At 44.6% G+C, this 15,079-nt stretch overlaps 1 protein-coding gene across 1 annotated transcript in view; it reads left to right on the top strand.

The window, feature by feature from the left end:
• Nucleotides 1-589: 589 nt before the first annotated feature.
• The window catches only part of Slc35f2 (solute carrier family 35, member F2), a gene marked incomplete at its 5' end in the record, with an annotated part of 45,442 nt that continues 30,952 nt past the window's right edge, over nt 590-15,079 (top strand). The window contains 2 exons of the mRNA XM_013511242.1: nt 590-689; nt 13,219-13,285. Coding sequence (XP_013366696.1) covers nt 590-689; nt 13,219-13,285 — 167 coding nt within the window. The remainder of the gene's footprint in view (nt 690-13,218; nt 13,286-15,079) is intronic.

Here is a 15,079-nt window from a genome sequence, read left to right as displayed (position 1 = left end):
ACAAGCGCAAGGTCGTGAGTTCGGTTCCTGGTACCGGAGAAAAACCAAAAAAAAAACAAAAAAAAAAAAAAAAAAAAAAAAAAAAAAAAGTTAGTTTTTGAGATAGGCCTCATTATATAACCCAGGCAGCTCGTGAAGTCGTGATCCTTCTACCTCATCTTCCCAAGGGCTAGAATTACAGGCATGCACCGCCACCCTCAGCTTAGTGTTCTGAAAATTCAAGTCCAGCCCAAGCAGTAGTCTTAAAGAGACTCTGTCTAAAATTTTACGAAAGGGAGCGAGCTGGGCGTGGTGGCACACACCTGTGATCCCAGGACTCAGGAGACCAACCCTGGGGTACATAGTTCAAGGCCAGCCTGCATTACAAAGCGAGACGTGTCTCCAAAAAACAGAATAAGTAAATATTTTAGAAAATGGCTGGAGATATATCTCAGCATGAATCTCCTGAGTTCAATCTCAAGGGAAAATACAGTGCAATAAAATGTAGATAATACAGTATTAGTTCCTAGAAGGGCTGGAAGTGCTGCTCTTTGATACAGTGTATACTTTTTTGTTGTTGTTGTTGTTACAGGGTAATAGAACTCAGGACCTTGCACTTGCCACGCAGGCACTTGTACCACTGAGCTATATCCCCGGCCCTGGCTACTGGGAGTGTGTGGTGATCTCTGGGGCCTGCCGCCAGCGCCGAGGTGGGGCAGACCATGTGGCAGATGCCTGCTTAGCAAGATGTAGCAGTGTTTCTCTCATAATATTCTGATGTTTTCAGAGTCACAGTGTGTTTTACAACCTGTAGAGTCTGTTAGCTTCCTAAATAAGTGATTTCTTCAGCCTCCAAGTGTACATTTTTTTGCACGTCCCCGAGGGCTTGTTATTTTCTTCATCTTTGGCTGTTTGTGGGTATTTTACATTCCCAGATTTCTTTCTTTTTGTTTCTTCTTTTTTTTGGTACTGGGATCTTTGGTTTCTTCTCTTTTTTTCTTTTGAGATAGGATCTTGCTATGTATTCCAGGCTGGCTGCCAACTCTCAGTAATCCTCCTGCCTCAGCCTCCCATGTGCTGGGATTAAAGGTGTGTGCCACCATCCTGGCTTGATGAAGCATTTTAACAGCGGAAATCATGTCTTCATCTTTGTGTCTTTCACAGCCTTTAGCACACAAATGAGTGAAAAGTGAGTGAGTGCGTGGCAGGGAGATGACAAATACCCTTGAGCCTCTTTTCCAAACTCTTCTCTTTATTGGTCTTTATTCCGAGGCCCCTGGGCCAGAGCTTCCGTTTTGGTTGACTGGGATCTTTATTCATTAAGGGTTTCCGTCCTACTCTGGGAACCACTTACACATCTGCACTGGAGTTCAGTTTCTCTATTACTAAGTCTCATTTTGAGTTTGAGTTCAGCTTAGTGAATCCCCAGTTTGAGTTCAGCTTAGTGAATCCCTGTGCGTGGTCCAGGAACCTTGGCGGGGACAGAGAGAGGCTGGTGAATAGATATGATGTATTATCACCATATGGACCGGGTGCGGAGAGAGTTTGCAAACTCTACAGCTCTTTTCTATTCTTTTTACAAATAAGAGGCAAGAATGGCCCCTTGGCAACCTGGGTACTAACTGCAGGGGAAAGTTTAGGGCCTAGAGCTGGTTCTGTTTTCATTATAAGAAGCGTATGTTCTAGGTGACCCCAACTCCTAAAGTACTTGCCTCTTTTAGGGTAGATATAACTTTTCTGTATGATTAATATATCAGGTTACTCACTCAGGTTTATTGAGCACTTACAGTGTGCTAGACATTTGTGATCATGAGCCCCACATGGTTCCAAGTAGACCGACTCGACCTTCCCTACCCTTTCTTCTCTTTCTGTCTGTCTCTCTGTCTGTGTGTCTCTTCTTTTTTTGGTGGTACTGGGAATTGAACTGAGCTAGATCCCCAGAGCCCCCTTTAAATTTCTTTTCTTTTTAAATTTTGAGACAGTATCTCACTGAGTTGCTAAATTGTCCAGGCTGGGCTCAAACTCCTGGCCCTCTTCCCCAGCCTCCCAATTGCAGGGATTACTGGAGTGCACCACCATACCTGGCGGTTGCTCTTTTTTTTTTTTTTTCCCTGTCTTTTTGAGACAGGGTCTCACAATACAGTTTAGGCTGGCCTTGAGCTCACTTTGTAGCCCAGGCTGGTCTCGAACTCTCAACGATCCTCCTGCCTCAGCTTCCTGAATGCTGGGATTACCGGTGTGTGCCACCAGGCCCGGCTCTGGCAGTTGCTCTTAATTTTTACTTTTGTCACTTATTCTTGTCAACTCAAATGAAGAATACCATAACAGAAGGCTATGGATTTTGAGAAGTACCTAAGAGAACTTATTTTATACCATTAGATAATTTACATTCTGACACATAAACCCAATGTATTAATGTACTTAAAAATGCATCCGTAGTATGTCTTATTACAACTGCCAACTTTAGCACAAACTTTCATTTATGTATATACTTATTTTTGTTTTATTAGCACAAACTGTCATTTATTTATGTATATACTTATTTTTGTTTTATTAGCACAAACTGTCATTTATTTATGTATATACTTATTTTTGTTTTATTAGCACAAACTGTCATTTATTTATGTATATACTTATTTTTGTTTTATGGAGATTTTTATTTTATTTTGTTTTATACTTATTTTGTTTTTATCACTGTGCAGTTCAGAGCGGCCATGAACTCACTAAGTAGCCCAGGCTGGCCTTGAATTTACTGCAATCCTCCTGCCTCAGCCTCCCGAGCGCTGGGATTACAGGCGTGTGTTATCACGTCCAGCCTAGCAAAAACTTTTAATATTTGTTTGTCTTTTTCCTATCACATAAGTGGTAAAGTTTTTGAGGGCATAAATTTTGATCAGATTCTTTCTGTAGCACAGAGCCGTGGTTCATTCATTTGCCCAACTGAACAATGTAGAATCGAGACCGGCTTTTCTGGCTGTGGTGATGGGTAGGATTTAGTCTCTGCTCTTAAGAAAGCTCCTAATCAAATTGTAGTAAGAAGCTATGTTAGGTGCTGTGCAGCTAACAACAAAGGACAGTGAGGGCACGAAGATGGCAAAGATCAAGCTGCACAGGGTGAGAGGCAGGGCCGGGGAACTTGAAGCAAGTAAGTTTCCAGCTGGGCTGGGTGGGGAGGGGTACTGCGTGTCTTTTCTTGTTTGACAGAGAGGGTTGGTAACTTTCCGGGGACGTATAGCTGGTTGCTGGAGGCAGAGTGAGATACTTTTGTTGGATTCTAAAACATGCGCCTACTTTATTCTTTCTGAAATCTCCGCACCTCGTTTTCATTCTGAAAGTTTTTGGGACTCCCCTTATCACCTGCACCAATGGTTTGCAACCTGGGGCGTGTCAGGCGTTCCCTGGAAGTTCCTTAGGGTTCGCTGCGGGGGACACGTGTAGAGTTGGAGCTGGTGAGCTTCTCAGCCAGCCCCTGACGCCCCCCACATATGCTGCTGTTGCCTGTTTGTGTTATAGTCTCAGTCCATTTGGGCTGCGGTAACAATACTGGGGACAGAAATTTCTCCTTGTTCTGGAGGCTGGGAAGTCCACGGTCAAGCTCCCTGCAGGTCAGGTGTGTGGGGAGGGCAGCTTCTCCCCGTGTCCTCGATGGAGGACATACAGAGTCTGGAGCCTTGTCTATGAGCGCGTAATTCTGCTCGCCACCTGATCACCTCCTAAACCCCGCCCCAAATACCATTACACTGGGGATTATGTTTCAGCATGTGAAAGTGGGGTATCCATCCAGCATTCAGTGTATAGCTGTGCTGCCTGCAGAGAGAGTTCTGTAGCTAAAACAATTCTGACAGCCCCTGGTTACCAGAGAGCTCAGGGTGCTGCTGCTGGTCCCCCTTCTCTCCCTCCTTTCTTCTTCCTGTTTGTCTATACACAATAATTATTTTTTGTTAGTTTTTTTTTTTTTATTGTGGTAAAACATACAGAACACAGAATTTACCTCTGAGGCCATTTTTATGTATACAGTCTAGGCGCACTGAGCGTATTTAATGTTGCGCAGTCCTTACCGCTGTTCGGCTAAAAAACCCTGCTCATGGTCACAGAAAGAAACTCTGTACCTGAGGTACAGCTCTGCGTGCCTTTCCTCCCGAGCCCTTCCGCCATTCCTCTGTTCTCTCTGATGCCGACTTGGCCGGCTGCCCCAGAGCACTGGGCTCACATGGTATTTTGCAAGAACTTAAGCTTTTCGACAGGAACTATAAGGCCCTCTGTCATCAGCCCACGGCCCTGTCCAGCCCGCCTCCCAGCGTGCCCATCTCTCACTTGTGGTTGCTTCAGCAACGCTGATACACGCGTGCTTCCTCTGTGCGCTCCAGGCCTGTGCTTTTGCAGCGCCTCGGACGCTGTTGCTCTCTGACGTCATCCTGGAAGCTTGCAATTGGGCAATCTTCTTCGCTGACTCTTTCAGTTTTCCTCACACACGGGACGTGCGTGTACCTGTCTGTAACTCAGGGCTGCACTGACCGTACTGTCAGATGAAATACACTGTCTCTGGCCTGGGACTGTGCCGTAGGGCAGAGGCTGTAGTTCAGCTTGCAGGTCTGTGTGGGATTTCATGCTTGGCACAGAGCTGAACCGGTAGCAGTTCGTCCTATTTTGGAGGTAGAATTGATGTCTAGGAACCGTAAAAACCTATTTGTGACCACATTTGGTAAATAAGATGTATGAGTAAAGGCTGAGGTAAAATTGGCTGCTTCTCAAGAGGAGCATTTAGAGGTGTTTCAAAAGTAGCCACATTTGTGGGAGATGCATACCGCTTCCCCAGGAAAGCACGTGTGCATGTAAGTTTTGCTAAGCTAATTAGAAAACTGTAAAAGCTTCCTTATGTTGTTATTTAGGGAGGACCACAAGAGAGGACTTCGTGTTTCATGCGGGTAATTTTCCAGATAAGCTCAAGCTCACTTTCTTAAGCATTGAAATTTACTTTGAAATCCAGCTGGATGACTCCGTTTATGTAATGGATTTCTCACTTCTGCTAATTCATTTGTTCATGATTGTTTGGCAGCAGTTCTCCAATGTTTAATTGGTTTATACCAAACAACTCTTGAGGGTAGGCCAACCCATTTCATTGCCAGAGATTTTGCCAAAAAAAAAATAAGCCATTATTTAAAATTCTTCCTGACATATGTAAAACATGGGAACATTCTTTTTTTTATAAACACTGTATTCAGCATGATATACCTTTTCTTTCTGATTCAGGATCCTCATTGTGAACTTTATTCTGCTGAGTATAATACGCTGAGGGATATTCAAGGAAATTATTTCAGGTTGTCACATGTGGTTTGTTTTGGGTGGAGGGTTACCAAGCTTATCTTGGGAATCCTGTGTTCTTTCGAAATTATGGTTCCCCCTCCACCCCACACACTTATTTTTTTGTTTTTTTGTTTCCACCCTATGAACACTGGAGCAATCGGATAACCTAGTTCCCACAAACTGCTTGCAACAAAAGGAAAAGTACACCCTGAGAAAGACTTGAATGGTTTTCATTTTAGTAAATTACAAAAGCTCTTAAACTGCAGATTTGGGGATGTTTATTTCGGATGGTGATGGGAATCTGTTAATTAAAGGCATTGGATAAGTGATCTCTCTCAGAAATTTAGCTAGTTATGTTAGTGATGCGGAGATAGAGCCATGAAAGACTAGTTCTGTCCAAACTTCTTCCTACTAATTTCTTTTTCTTTTTTTTTTTTTTTTGGCCTTTTTTGAGACAGGGTCTCGCTATGCAGTTCAGGCTGGACTTGAGCTCACTTTGTAGCCCAGGCTGGTCTGGAACTTGCAACGATCCTCCTGCCTCAGCCTCCCGAGTGCTGGCATTACAGGCCTGCGCCACCACGCCCGGCTCCTACCAATTTCTTAAAAAACACAAAAGAGTGTATAAGGAACAGCAAATTGGTTCAGTGTCTTCTATCCAAGTTCTTCTTGAGACTTGAGGCTGGTTTCATGTTGGGTACGGTAGATCTTTCAGGGATTTGTGGGTATATTTCTGCTTCAGAAAACTTCAGGGTTGATTCGGGGAGAAGAGCATTTCCTAAGCTTCTCACAGCAGTGTCAAGTGAGAGATAAAAGTACGAATCAAGCTTTGTTGAGTAAGGCTTATTTTGTGTACCTCCAGCAACCACCCTACTGAGGGACCTCAGGAATGGAGTGACTTTCTGTAGAAGCATTGTAACACCATCATTGCCAGCCTTTTTTGGAGCTTGTGGCACCTGAGGCAGAGAAAGTAAAGTAACTTTCCCTGGCTGTGTTACTCACACTGCAGTAGGGGACCCAAGGAGGCTTCCGGCGAGGCCGCCTGATTCCAGGGTCTGTGCTCTTAGCCACTGGGCTACCCAGCTTCCTGTGAGGTAGATGGCAAACAGAAAAACAGGCTTTTGGCAGAGGCCTCTGGGCCCACCCTGCGCGTTTTATATCTCCAGGGATGCCAGAAAGTTTATAAATCAGGACACAGGTGATGCATCTTCCTGGAGCCTAACTTACATTACTTCAGTTACACAGAAGTGGATTAATCCTAATTTCTGGTGCATGACACACTCTCATTGTTGGTCCATGAATGGATGAATTTCTGACTGTACGAAGTTTCCGTAAGCCCACGACCAGGCCTACAACCGGAATGTGTTCTGATTTGCATAGGACTGGTAACTGATGAAACTGGGTTTTTTTGGCCTTCCGTGTTTCTCCACTGCTATTCTGTGAAACACACTCGGCACATTATTTTTATATTAAACGGAATGCTCTACACACCTTGCGTTTATGTGAGTTTAAGAGTGGCACCTGACAGCCGAAGCCGGAGGCTCGTCTCAGGTTTCTCACCGACGCTTGTTACGTCTGACGCGAAGTTCGCTTGTGATTCTGGAGTAGTGAGAATCAGCCGATGGAACTGGCGCTTGAAGCTGGGTTAGGGACGGGTGGGGCCCATGTGTGATAAAAGGCTGAACAGGGGACCGTGACTCACAGGAAATCTCCCCACCGCCTCCGGCTCGCTCCCCCGCTCCACCCCCGAGCTTTGTAGGTCAGGCTTACAGTCCTGCTTTATGCAAGCTCCCGGTTGGTCTTTGAAGAGGGCTTTATGTTGTTCCTAGAGAAATCCAGCTCCTCAGTGGCATAGGAAAAGTGAAGGTTTATTACTATACGGAATCAAGGAGGGCCAGCTACAGCTGCCAGACCACAGGGAGACCAGGGAAGCCGCTGGAGCCCGGAGCCCAAACCACACTGGGCATCTATCTCTGTATTTGGGATCTGAGCTCTTTCTTTTTTTTTTTTAATTTCAGTACTGGGCATGAATCCAGGGACGCTCCACCGCTGAGCTGTACCCCTCCCACCCCCCGTCCTTTTTATGTTTTACTTTGAGATGGTCTCCCTAAATTGCGCAGGCCGGGCTTGCGCTTGTGATCCTCCCCGCGAGCATGAGTAACTGGGATCACAGGCCTGCGCCGCCCTGTCTGGCTGGCTTCACTTTTCCCACAGCAGGCCAGGCGATGGTCTTCATCTGAGCATACGTATTAGAGTTTAAACCACACAAGACAAAAAGCAGATGAAAAACTCAAGTTTTGAAAAACTTTTATTTTGGTAATCCATAAGGAAGAGAATTCAGATGTTACAACCGTTAAAAAAATAATCCTTTGAGATTTTTATTCCACCTCTCTGGGCAGACAGTGTGAAGACTTAAAAGGTTATGGGAGGTGGCTTCCTGGCTGCTTGTTTAGAGCAGGGTTCGTCTGTTCTCCTTAGTTCTTGTGCCAGATCGGGGTAGGGAGGGGAGGGCTGTGCTTCTTTCCCAGAGACGGAGAGTCTGATAATCCAGACTGGAAACAGCAGTGCACTTTGGAGGCCAGTCCTGTGCGTCTCAGTCCTACCCTTCAGCCTTCCTGGCGTCTACCCTCTCACCCCCATCCCTTAGGATTGTCACCGAGGAGTCTCAGGGGAGGGAGGTTCCCAGAGGCGGAGGCCACATCCTCCATATACCGCCCAGAGTTGAAGGCTGACCGCTCAGGTTTGACCTCCCTCCCCCCAGTCTGAACCTTATGCCTCAGGTTAATCTGACACACGTGGAAAGAGAATAGACGGTTTGGAAATATGCTTCATGTTCTCATTGCAGCCAATCAAGAATAGGACAAAGGTATCATAGATTCTATGCCTTCTCCATTATTTTCCTCAGAATACTTCTTATCTATGAAGCCAGTGTGGAAGCACAGGAATGTAATCCCAGCACTTGGGAGGCTGAGGCAGAAGGATTTCAAGTTCAAGGACAGTTTTTTTATACGTTTTAATTTTATTTAATTTTATTTTTTTTGAGAGTGTCTCGCTCTGCAGCCCAGGCTGGCATCCAGCTCGCAGCAGTTCTCCTCTGTGTGCCACCCGTACCCGGCTCTCGAGGATAATTTAGTGAGATCTTGTCTCAATAAAGAAGAAAAGAACTGGGAATGGAGCTAAGCGTGAAGGTCCTGGGTTCAATCCCCAGTAATGCAAAAACAAAACAACCACAAAAAGCCATAGAACATATCATCAAATGGGTTGTGCTAATAAATGTTGATTGTTAGAGATGCAACATAATTAAATCAATTGATCTCTCTAGGTGGTGTTATACTCTTCATATTATATATTTTATTATTGTTATTATCAGGAAGACAGGGTGTGGGCCAGGAAAAACGAAAATTTTCTAATTATCTGACCTGGAATGAGTTATTTCTCTGAAAAACTGAAATTCAGTTTCTCGGCAGTATAATTGTACAAATAATCTCTATCTCGGGAGAGATTTTTGTGCATATAAGTGAACTATGTAAGCACTTGGCGTGATAACCAGCACAAATTCATTTTTATTAAGCCACCTTGTTCTTCTTGGGATACAAAGAAAGTCCCTAGCAGATGCAAGTAGTGTTCTGGCAGTGTAGCAGTGGTTATGGGTTGTGCTTCCGGAGTTGCACTGTTTGGGTTATTTTTCAGGTTCTGTCATTTGCCAGCTGTGTGACATTGGGCAAACTGCTTGACATCTCTGTGTCTTTCTTTATCTGTAGATAGCAACAGTAACATTATACTACCTCATAGGATTGTTGGATTAAATGAATTAGGACTGTGAATTATGACTGTTTGAGTAGTGCTTGGTGTGTAGCATACATACAATAAGTATGAGATGTAGTAGCTATTATTATTACCGTCCCTGTTATTCTTACATGTTTTTGGTGGCTATGTGTATAAAGGGGGAAGTGGTTGTCTTGGTTAGTTTTCTGTCATTGTTGAGACAAAATACCTGATGCCCAAAATTAAGGAAGGAAAGGTTTATTTAGCTCACGGTTTGTGGAGGTTCCAGTCCGTACTTGGCTGGCTCCAAGGCAGAGTGGCACATGGCAGAGGGAACACTTCATGGTGGCAGAAAACAGCAAAAGCAGCAGGAGCAAAAAGGGAGGAGCAGCTGCAAACAAGCCTCTTTCCCTCCCTTGTATAGTATGCAGGCTGTGCACCCTGCCACTCACAACCATAATCCCATTGGACCATGAGTCAATCAAAAACTCTAGAAGCCCGCTCCATGACTGCATGAGGCTTTGGGAGGACATCTAGACACACACCATGACAGGGGTCAAAATATTCATAACACAGTTGCTGCATTTATAACCTGGTGAAGCAAAGGCAACACATAAAACATTGCAGGTAGAATGCAGAAAATGGGAAAAGAGGCTGGGTGTAGTGGCACATACCTGTAAGTCCAGCACCTTGGGAGGGTGAGGCAGGAGGATCACTGTGAGTCTGAGGCCAGCCTGGGCTATATAGTGAGTTCCTGGCCAGCTGGAACTGCATAGCAAGACCCTGTGTAAAAAAAAAAAAGGAAAAACGGGTTATAGCCAAAATACCATAGGAATTTAGAGATTACTGTTGTGGGTACTGGTCTCTTACTGTCTTTGTTCTTAGTTACTTAGTTATTTCCTTCTCTTAACCTGGCAGAATGGGAAGACCATAGACAGGCTTTAAATCATCAGTGGATTTTAATTCTGTGCTGCTATCTGCCTGATGAACTTGGTTAAAAGACTGGAACTTTGAGGGCAGAAAGACTTGACCTTTGGCAAAACCATTCCTGCTTTGCAGTGTTATATGAAAATTCAGTAAGTTAATATATATATATAAGAGCTCTCGGTACAATGACTGGCACGTCCCAGCTTCCTGTCGCTGTACTGGGTAGGAGTGCTACCATGCTTCCCTGTTTTCCTACCTAAGGATGTACTTCGTGCAGGCTCGAAGTATGAGAAGAAATCATTGAATCTGCAGCTTTAAGTTTTGTCATTTTGCATCAGAGTAGTTCAGTAGAGTTTCTGGCTTGATGGCAAGATTTTATTTTCTCCTTGGCAGATGATAAAAGTGCTTTAACTCCTGGTAGCTTCTGGTAAGCTTTGCCCACATTTATTTAATGGACTCTCATTTGATGTGATTATCTTCCTATCAGAGAAATTCACTGAGATGAATGTAGTTACAACGTTATGATTCAACTATTGTTTTAAAGTATCTCCCAAGTTATTGACTTAACTGTGTTAGTTTGCTATTGCAGTTCATAATAAAGTACCAAAAGTTTGGTGACTTAGAACGATACAAATGTATTATCTTACTGTTCTTAGATCAGAAGGAGGATATAGTGTCAAAGTGTCAGTGGGGCTGCATTTTTTTAGGCTCAGGGAGGGGGGAATCAATTTCTTGGTCTTTTCCAGCTTTGAGAGCCACCTGCATTCCTCACCTCTTGACCTCTTTCAAGCTGTCCCATCTCCCTCTGACTGAAGCTGGGGAAGGTTCTTCTGGATAAGGACTCATGTGATTAGAGTAGGCCTAGCTGAGACTGTGTGATGAGCTCCCCAGCTCCAGTGTCCTTAACCTTCATCGTATTTGGAAAGTCACTTGTGCCCTGTACGGTATCGTATTCTTAGGTTGTGGAAACCGCATGGATGTCTTTGGAAGGCTGTTATTCTCCCTTCCACATTCAGTGACAGAACCTAAAACTGGTTCCAATTAAAAAAAAAAATAGCTTTAGAATGCAAAGCAATGAGATGGCCTGGATGTTGGTAAAAATGTAGCCATAATTCATAAAATATCCAGGAAACCTTTTCAGCTCTTCCCCCTCAGCCTTTGGTCCATACTCCATCTTTGAAATAATCAGCCAAGAATTGCTACTGACTCTGTTCCCGTTGTACCGCAGGTTTGAAAGAGATTAGCTAACCTCTGACCCCTCTGGATGAGCTGTATCTTCAGGCTGTGGTCACCTGATGGATGCTGGCCCTCTGCTGGTACAAATTTCCTGTACCGCTTCTCTTGATCTGAACAACTCCTCATTCTTCAAGTCTCAGATGAAGTATCACTGCATGCAGAAAGGCTTCTGTGAAATCCCAGGTTAGGTTAGATCCTAACCTACCTGTCTGTCTCCTACCACACTTCGCGTTGTTTCTTTATCTTCTTTTTCACTGCTGCATTATGAACTCCATGAAGTCAAGAGCTCTGTTTCTCTTATTCTCAGAGCCTGACACAGTGCTAGGATCCTGGTGGGTACTAACACCATACTGCTGAATTGGATTGGGCAGCATTAGGAGATGATGATAAAAGTCACTGTGAGCTGGGCGTGGTGGTGCATGCCTGTAATCACAGCACTCGGAAGGCTGAGGCAGGAGAATCGTGGTGACTTTGAGACCAGCCTGGACTACAAAGTGAGCGCAAGGCCAGCCTGAACTGCATAGCGAGAGCCTGTCTCAAAAAGACAAAAAAAAAAGTCACTGTGGGCCGCTGAAGTTGCTTTCCAGGGCTAACCTTTGACCACTAAGCAGGCAAGAAAAGTTCTCACGTGTTCTGGCCTTAAAGTAGAAGCTTGGTATAGTGGGCTACCACAAAGCCCTGTCCTGAAAAAGATACAAGAAAAACCTTGATGTGCGTGTTCCGGAGATAGACCAGCTCCAGGCAAGGCTGCGTTTACCATGTGTGTTCTGTTCCGTCTAGAGACAGTTACCTCCAAATACCTCAGGTGGTTTTTGCCCTTTTTCCACAGTATCCTCTCTGTGTATATGTTTTCAGGTTTTAAGACATTGACTACTGGCCCCTTCAACTACTATCCTTTTTCTTTTTCTTTTTTTTTTTTTTTTGAGCTCAGCTGCTCTTGAACTAACTATGTAGCCCAGGCTGGCCTCAAATTCACAGTGATCCTCCTGCCTCAGCCTCCTGAGTGCTGGGATTACAGGTGTAACACCACGCCCAGCTTGCTTTTGATTTTTTGCTTAATTCCACTTTTCTAGAGGGTTTGCCAGGCATAGCAGAAGGCTGTGCATGTTGTAGTGTGAACGGTATTTATTAAACTGATTGGAGTATGTTAGTATATGTTTGCACACAAAATTCCAAGTAAAATGTAAAATGAGTATAACTCTATGATAACTGAGTCCTTAGTTATTATGGGATATATTATATAGAATGGAGAAAGAGTATTGAAATAATATTGAGTGATCGGATAAAAGGTCAGGCATTTATTGAAAGAGATGGCATTAGTATGACTTAGCCTGTATAGTTTGCAGTTTCATTCATTTTCATCAGCTTTTTGGTAAGAGGGGAGAAAGGATACATCCTCTAATCTGAAGTTATTTTGACAGCGTCACGGAGAATGTAAGCACCCTGCTTAGGTCTAGTGGGTTTGTATTTGGCACGTCGTTCTGATGCTTACGGACATCATTTCCCCTCTCCTAGCCTCAGTTTCTTTGTCTGTAACACCACAGTGCTGGCGAAAGGGTCAAAAATCATGGTAAGGTGTAGGAAAGATTTTGTAACCTAGGAGGCGCTATAAAACACAAAGTGTTCTGATGAGGCCCATTAGCATGAACGTTATAAATAAATAATATCCGACGATAGTTGCCCCACCGCAGATTCGGGGGCTTTACATCAGCAGCTTGGAGACCTTGAATGTCAGCGGAGGATTACAGGGTAGGAGGAGGTTGCCGGAAAAATAAAAGAGGGAAGGTGAGCCGTGAAGCCGTGATTCCGAGTTAGCGCAGGATCTAAAATAAGTCAGAAGTTTCCTAAAGCTGTGGTCACTGTTTTCTCCTGTTCTCTTCTCTGTCCTCATTCTCTCAAAATGAACAAAAATTTAAAAATTCTCTGGTTCTTTCAAGCTGCAGTCGGGCAAACCGATGTATAAAGTCGCGGATTCTAGCGTCCTTGGTGCTAAGGTTTCTTTTCCCGCAGGTTCGGAACAGAACGAAGCAGGTGCAGGAACTGACAGAGCTGGGAATGCCGTGCAGAGGGTGAAGGTGTAAGTGCTGGGTAGAGACACACACGCAGCTTGCTTTTCTCTGTTGTAATGTGAAACAACCTTGCAGAGTTGTTTTACTTTCCCGCCTCCTCCCGTCTAAGAAGTGCGACGGGACATACAGCGCTATGAAGATCAGCAGAGAAAAATATGTTTTGCCAGTATCGGGACTGTCCTGCTCCATTACTCTGTATAATAATGGTGACTATAAGGAAATATAACTGGTATTATGATTTATGGGTGATTTTTAGAAAAGCTTGGTTTTTCTATTTTGTTTCGTTTTGCTTTTGGGGACAATGTCTGTGTAGTTCAGGCTGGGCTTGAACTTACTATGTAGCCTCAGCCTCCCTAGTGCTGGGATTACAGCGATGCACCCCCAAGCTTGGCTCAAAACTTGCTTTATTGCTTCATTAATATCAGACTGTGTTGGTTTGGGGCTTATTTTGCAAGGAGAGACAGTATAATAGAGGACACATATTTTATAAGATTATTTATAATAGTCACCCAAAGAATGATATACAAGAGAGTGCAGGAAATCTGTCCACACAACATAGACCAAGAATCCAGCTGAGGGCCTGGATCCCATGATAATGTCCTGCATGAGTCCAACTTAAGACCTAGAGCTCATAACAGTGCCTCCCACAAATTGAACTGGAATCCCAGAGCCCATAACAATATCTCAGGCAGGCCTGTTTCATAGATCTGCACTGGGAAGGCCCAAAGGTCAGTGGGAGAATCTACACAGTCTGTGCTAGCGGGATGAAGGAGCTGTGCTAGCAGGCTGAGGGATCTGCACTGGAGCCAGGAAGTGATGCTCAGAAGAACCAGAATTCCCCTGAAAGGTACCACAGCCATCCTCAGCAACAGTGAGGTCCCGAGCTCCTCCAATGATCAAGGTGGCTGAGTTCCCTTCAGGGAAGCTAACATAGCAAGCTTCTCCAGGAGACCGGCAGTGCACCATCATCCCAGAAGTGATTTCCAGAGTGAGGACCAGAGCTCCCCAAAGTGAACCAAAGCCATTCTCAGTGCCAGCAACGTCCTGAGCTCCTCGGAGGATGAAAACAACCAAGTTCAGTAGGCAAGCCAGCAAGACAAGCTTGTCCCACAGAACCAATAGCTCCTTACAGCTTCCACCAGCTCCAGCAGCCTTTTTCCGCTCCCAGCAGCCTAACTGGCAACAGTCCCCAGGTGGGCCCCCCCCACCCAGCACCATGCTTACTCAGTTCAGCTGGGGGTTATAAGTTGACCACCAGTTGTCAATCCACTACAGAGACTATGGTTCTGACAAGACTTTATGAATATGCTTCTGGAGTTGTAGGTAAGGCTGACATCTGAACCTCAGGATTCCTGTTCCTTGCTGGAATTTTTCAGTTCTGTGTGTCAGAACATGAAGATCTGTTCACCTGAGGGTGGCCAGGTTCTGGAACAAGTGGATCTTGCTGTTCAGACATGCTTTTAATTTGAAAACACAGGCATTAACTTATGAAGATTATCACTGCTAAGCTTGACAGCTAGTCACAATGAAATCATCCCAACAGAAAAACCTGCATAAGAAACCTAAGAGCTAAGTTGCTTGGTAAATCTAAAACAAGGACCAAAGAAATCACATAACTTCCACTTTTTTTTCCTTTTCATGGCACTGGAGATACTGCACCCAGGGCCTTTCGCATGTTAGGCAAGCACTCTGCCCCTGAGCTGCATTCCCAGCCGGCCACCACTTCCCGAAATCTCGTCTTCCCCACGTGACGTCTGCCTTCCAGACAGATATGAAGTCTTGTTAATGGAGGAGTCTCTATA

The sequence above is a fragment of the Chinchilla lanigera genome, unplaced genomic scaffold (genome assembly GCF_000276665.1).
Source record: "Chinchilla lanigera isolate Chin_1 unplaced genomic scaffold, ChiLan1.0 scaffold00011, whole genome shotgun sequence".
NCBI classification, from domain to species: Eukaryota; Metazoa; Chordata; class Mammalia; order Rodentia; family Chinchillidae; genus Chinchilla; species Chinchilla lanigera.
This window is presented reverse-complemented; position numbering and strand designations above follow the sequence as displayed.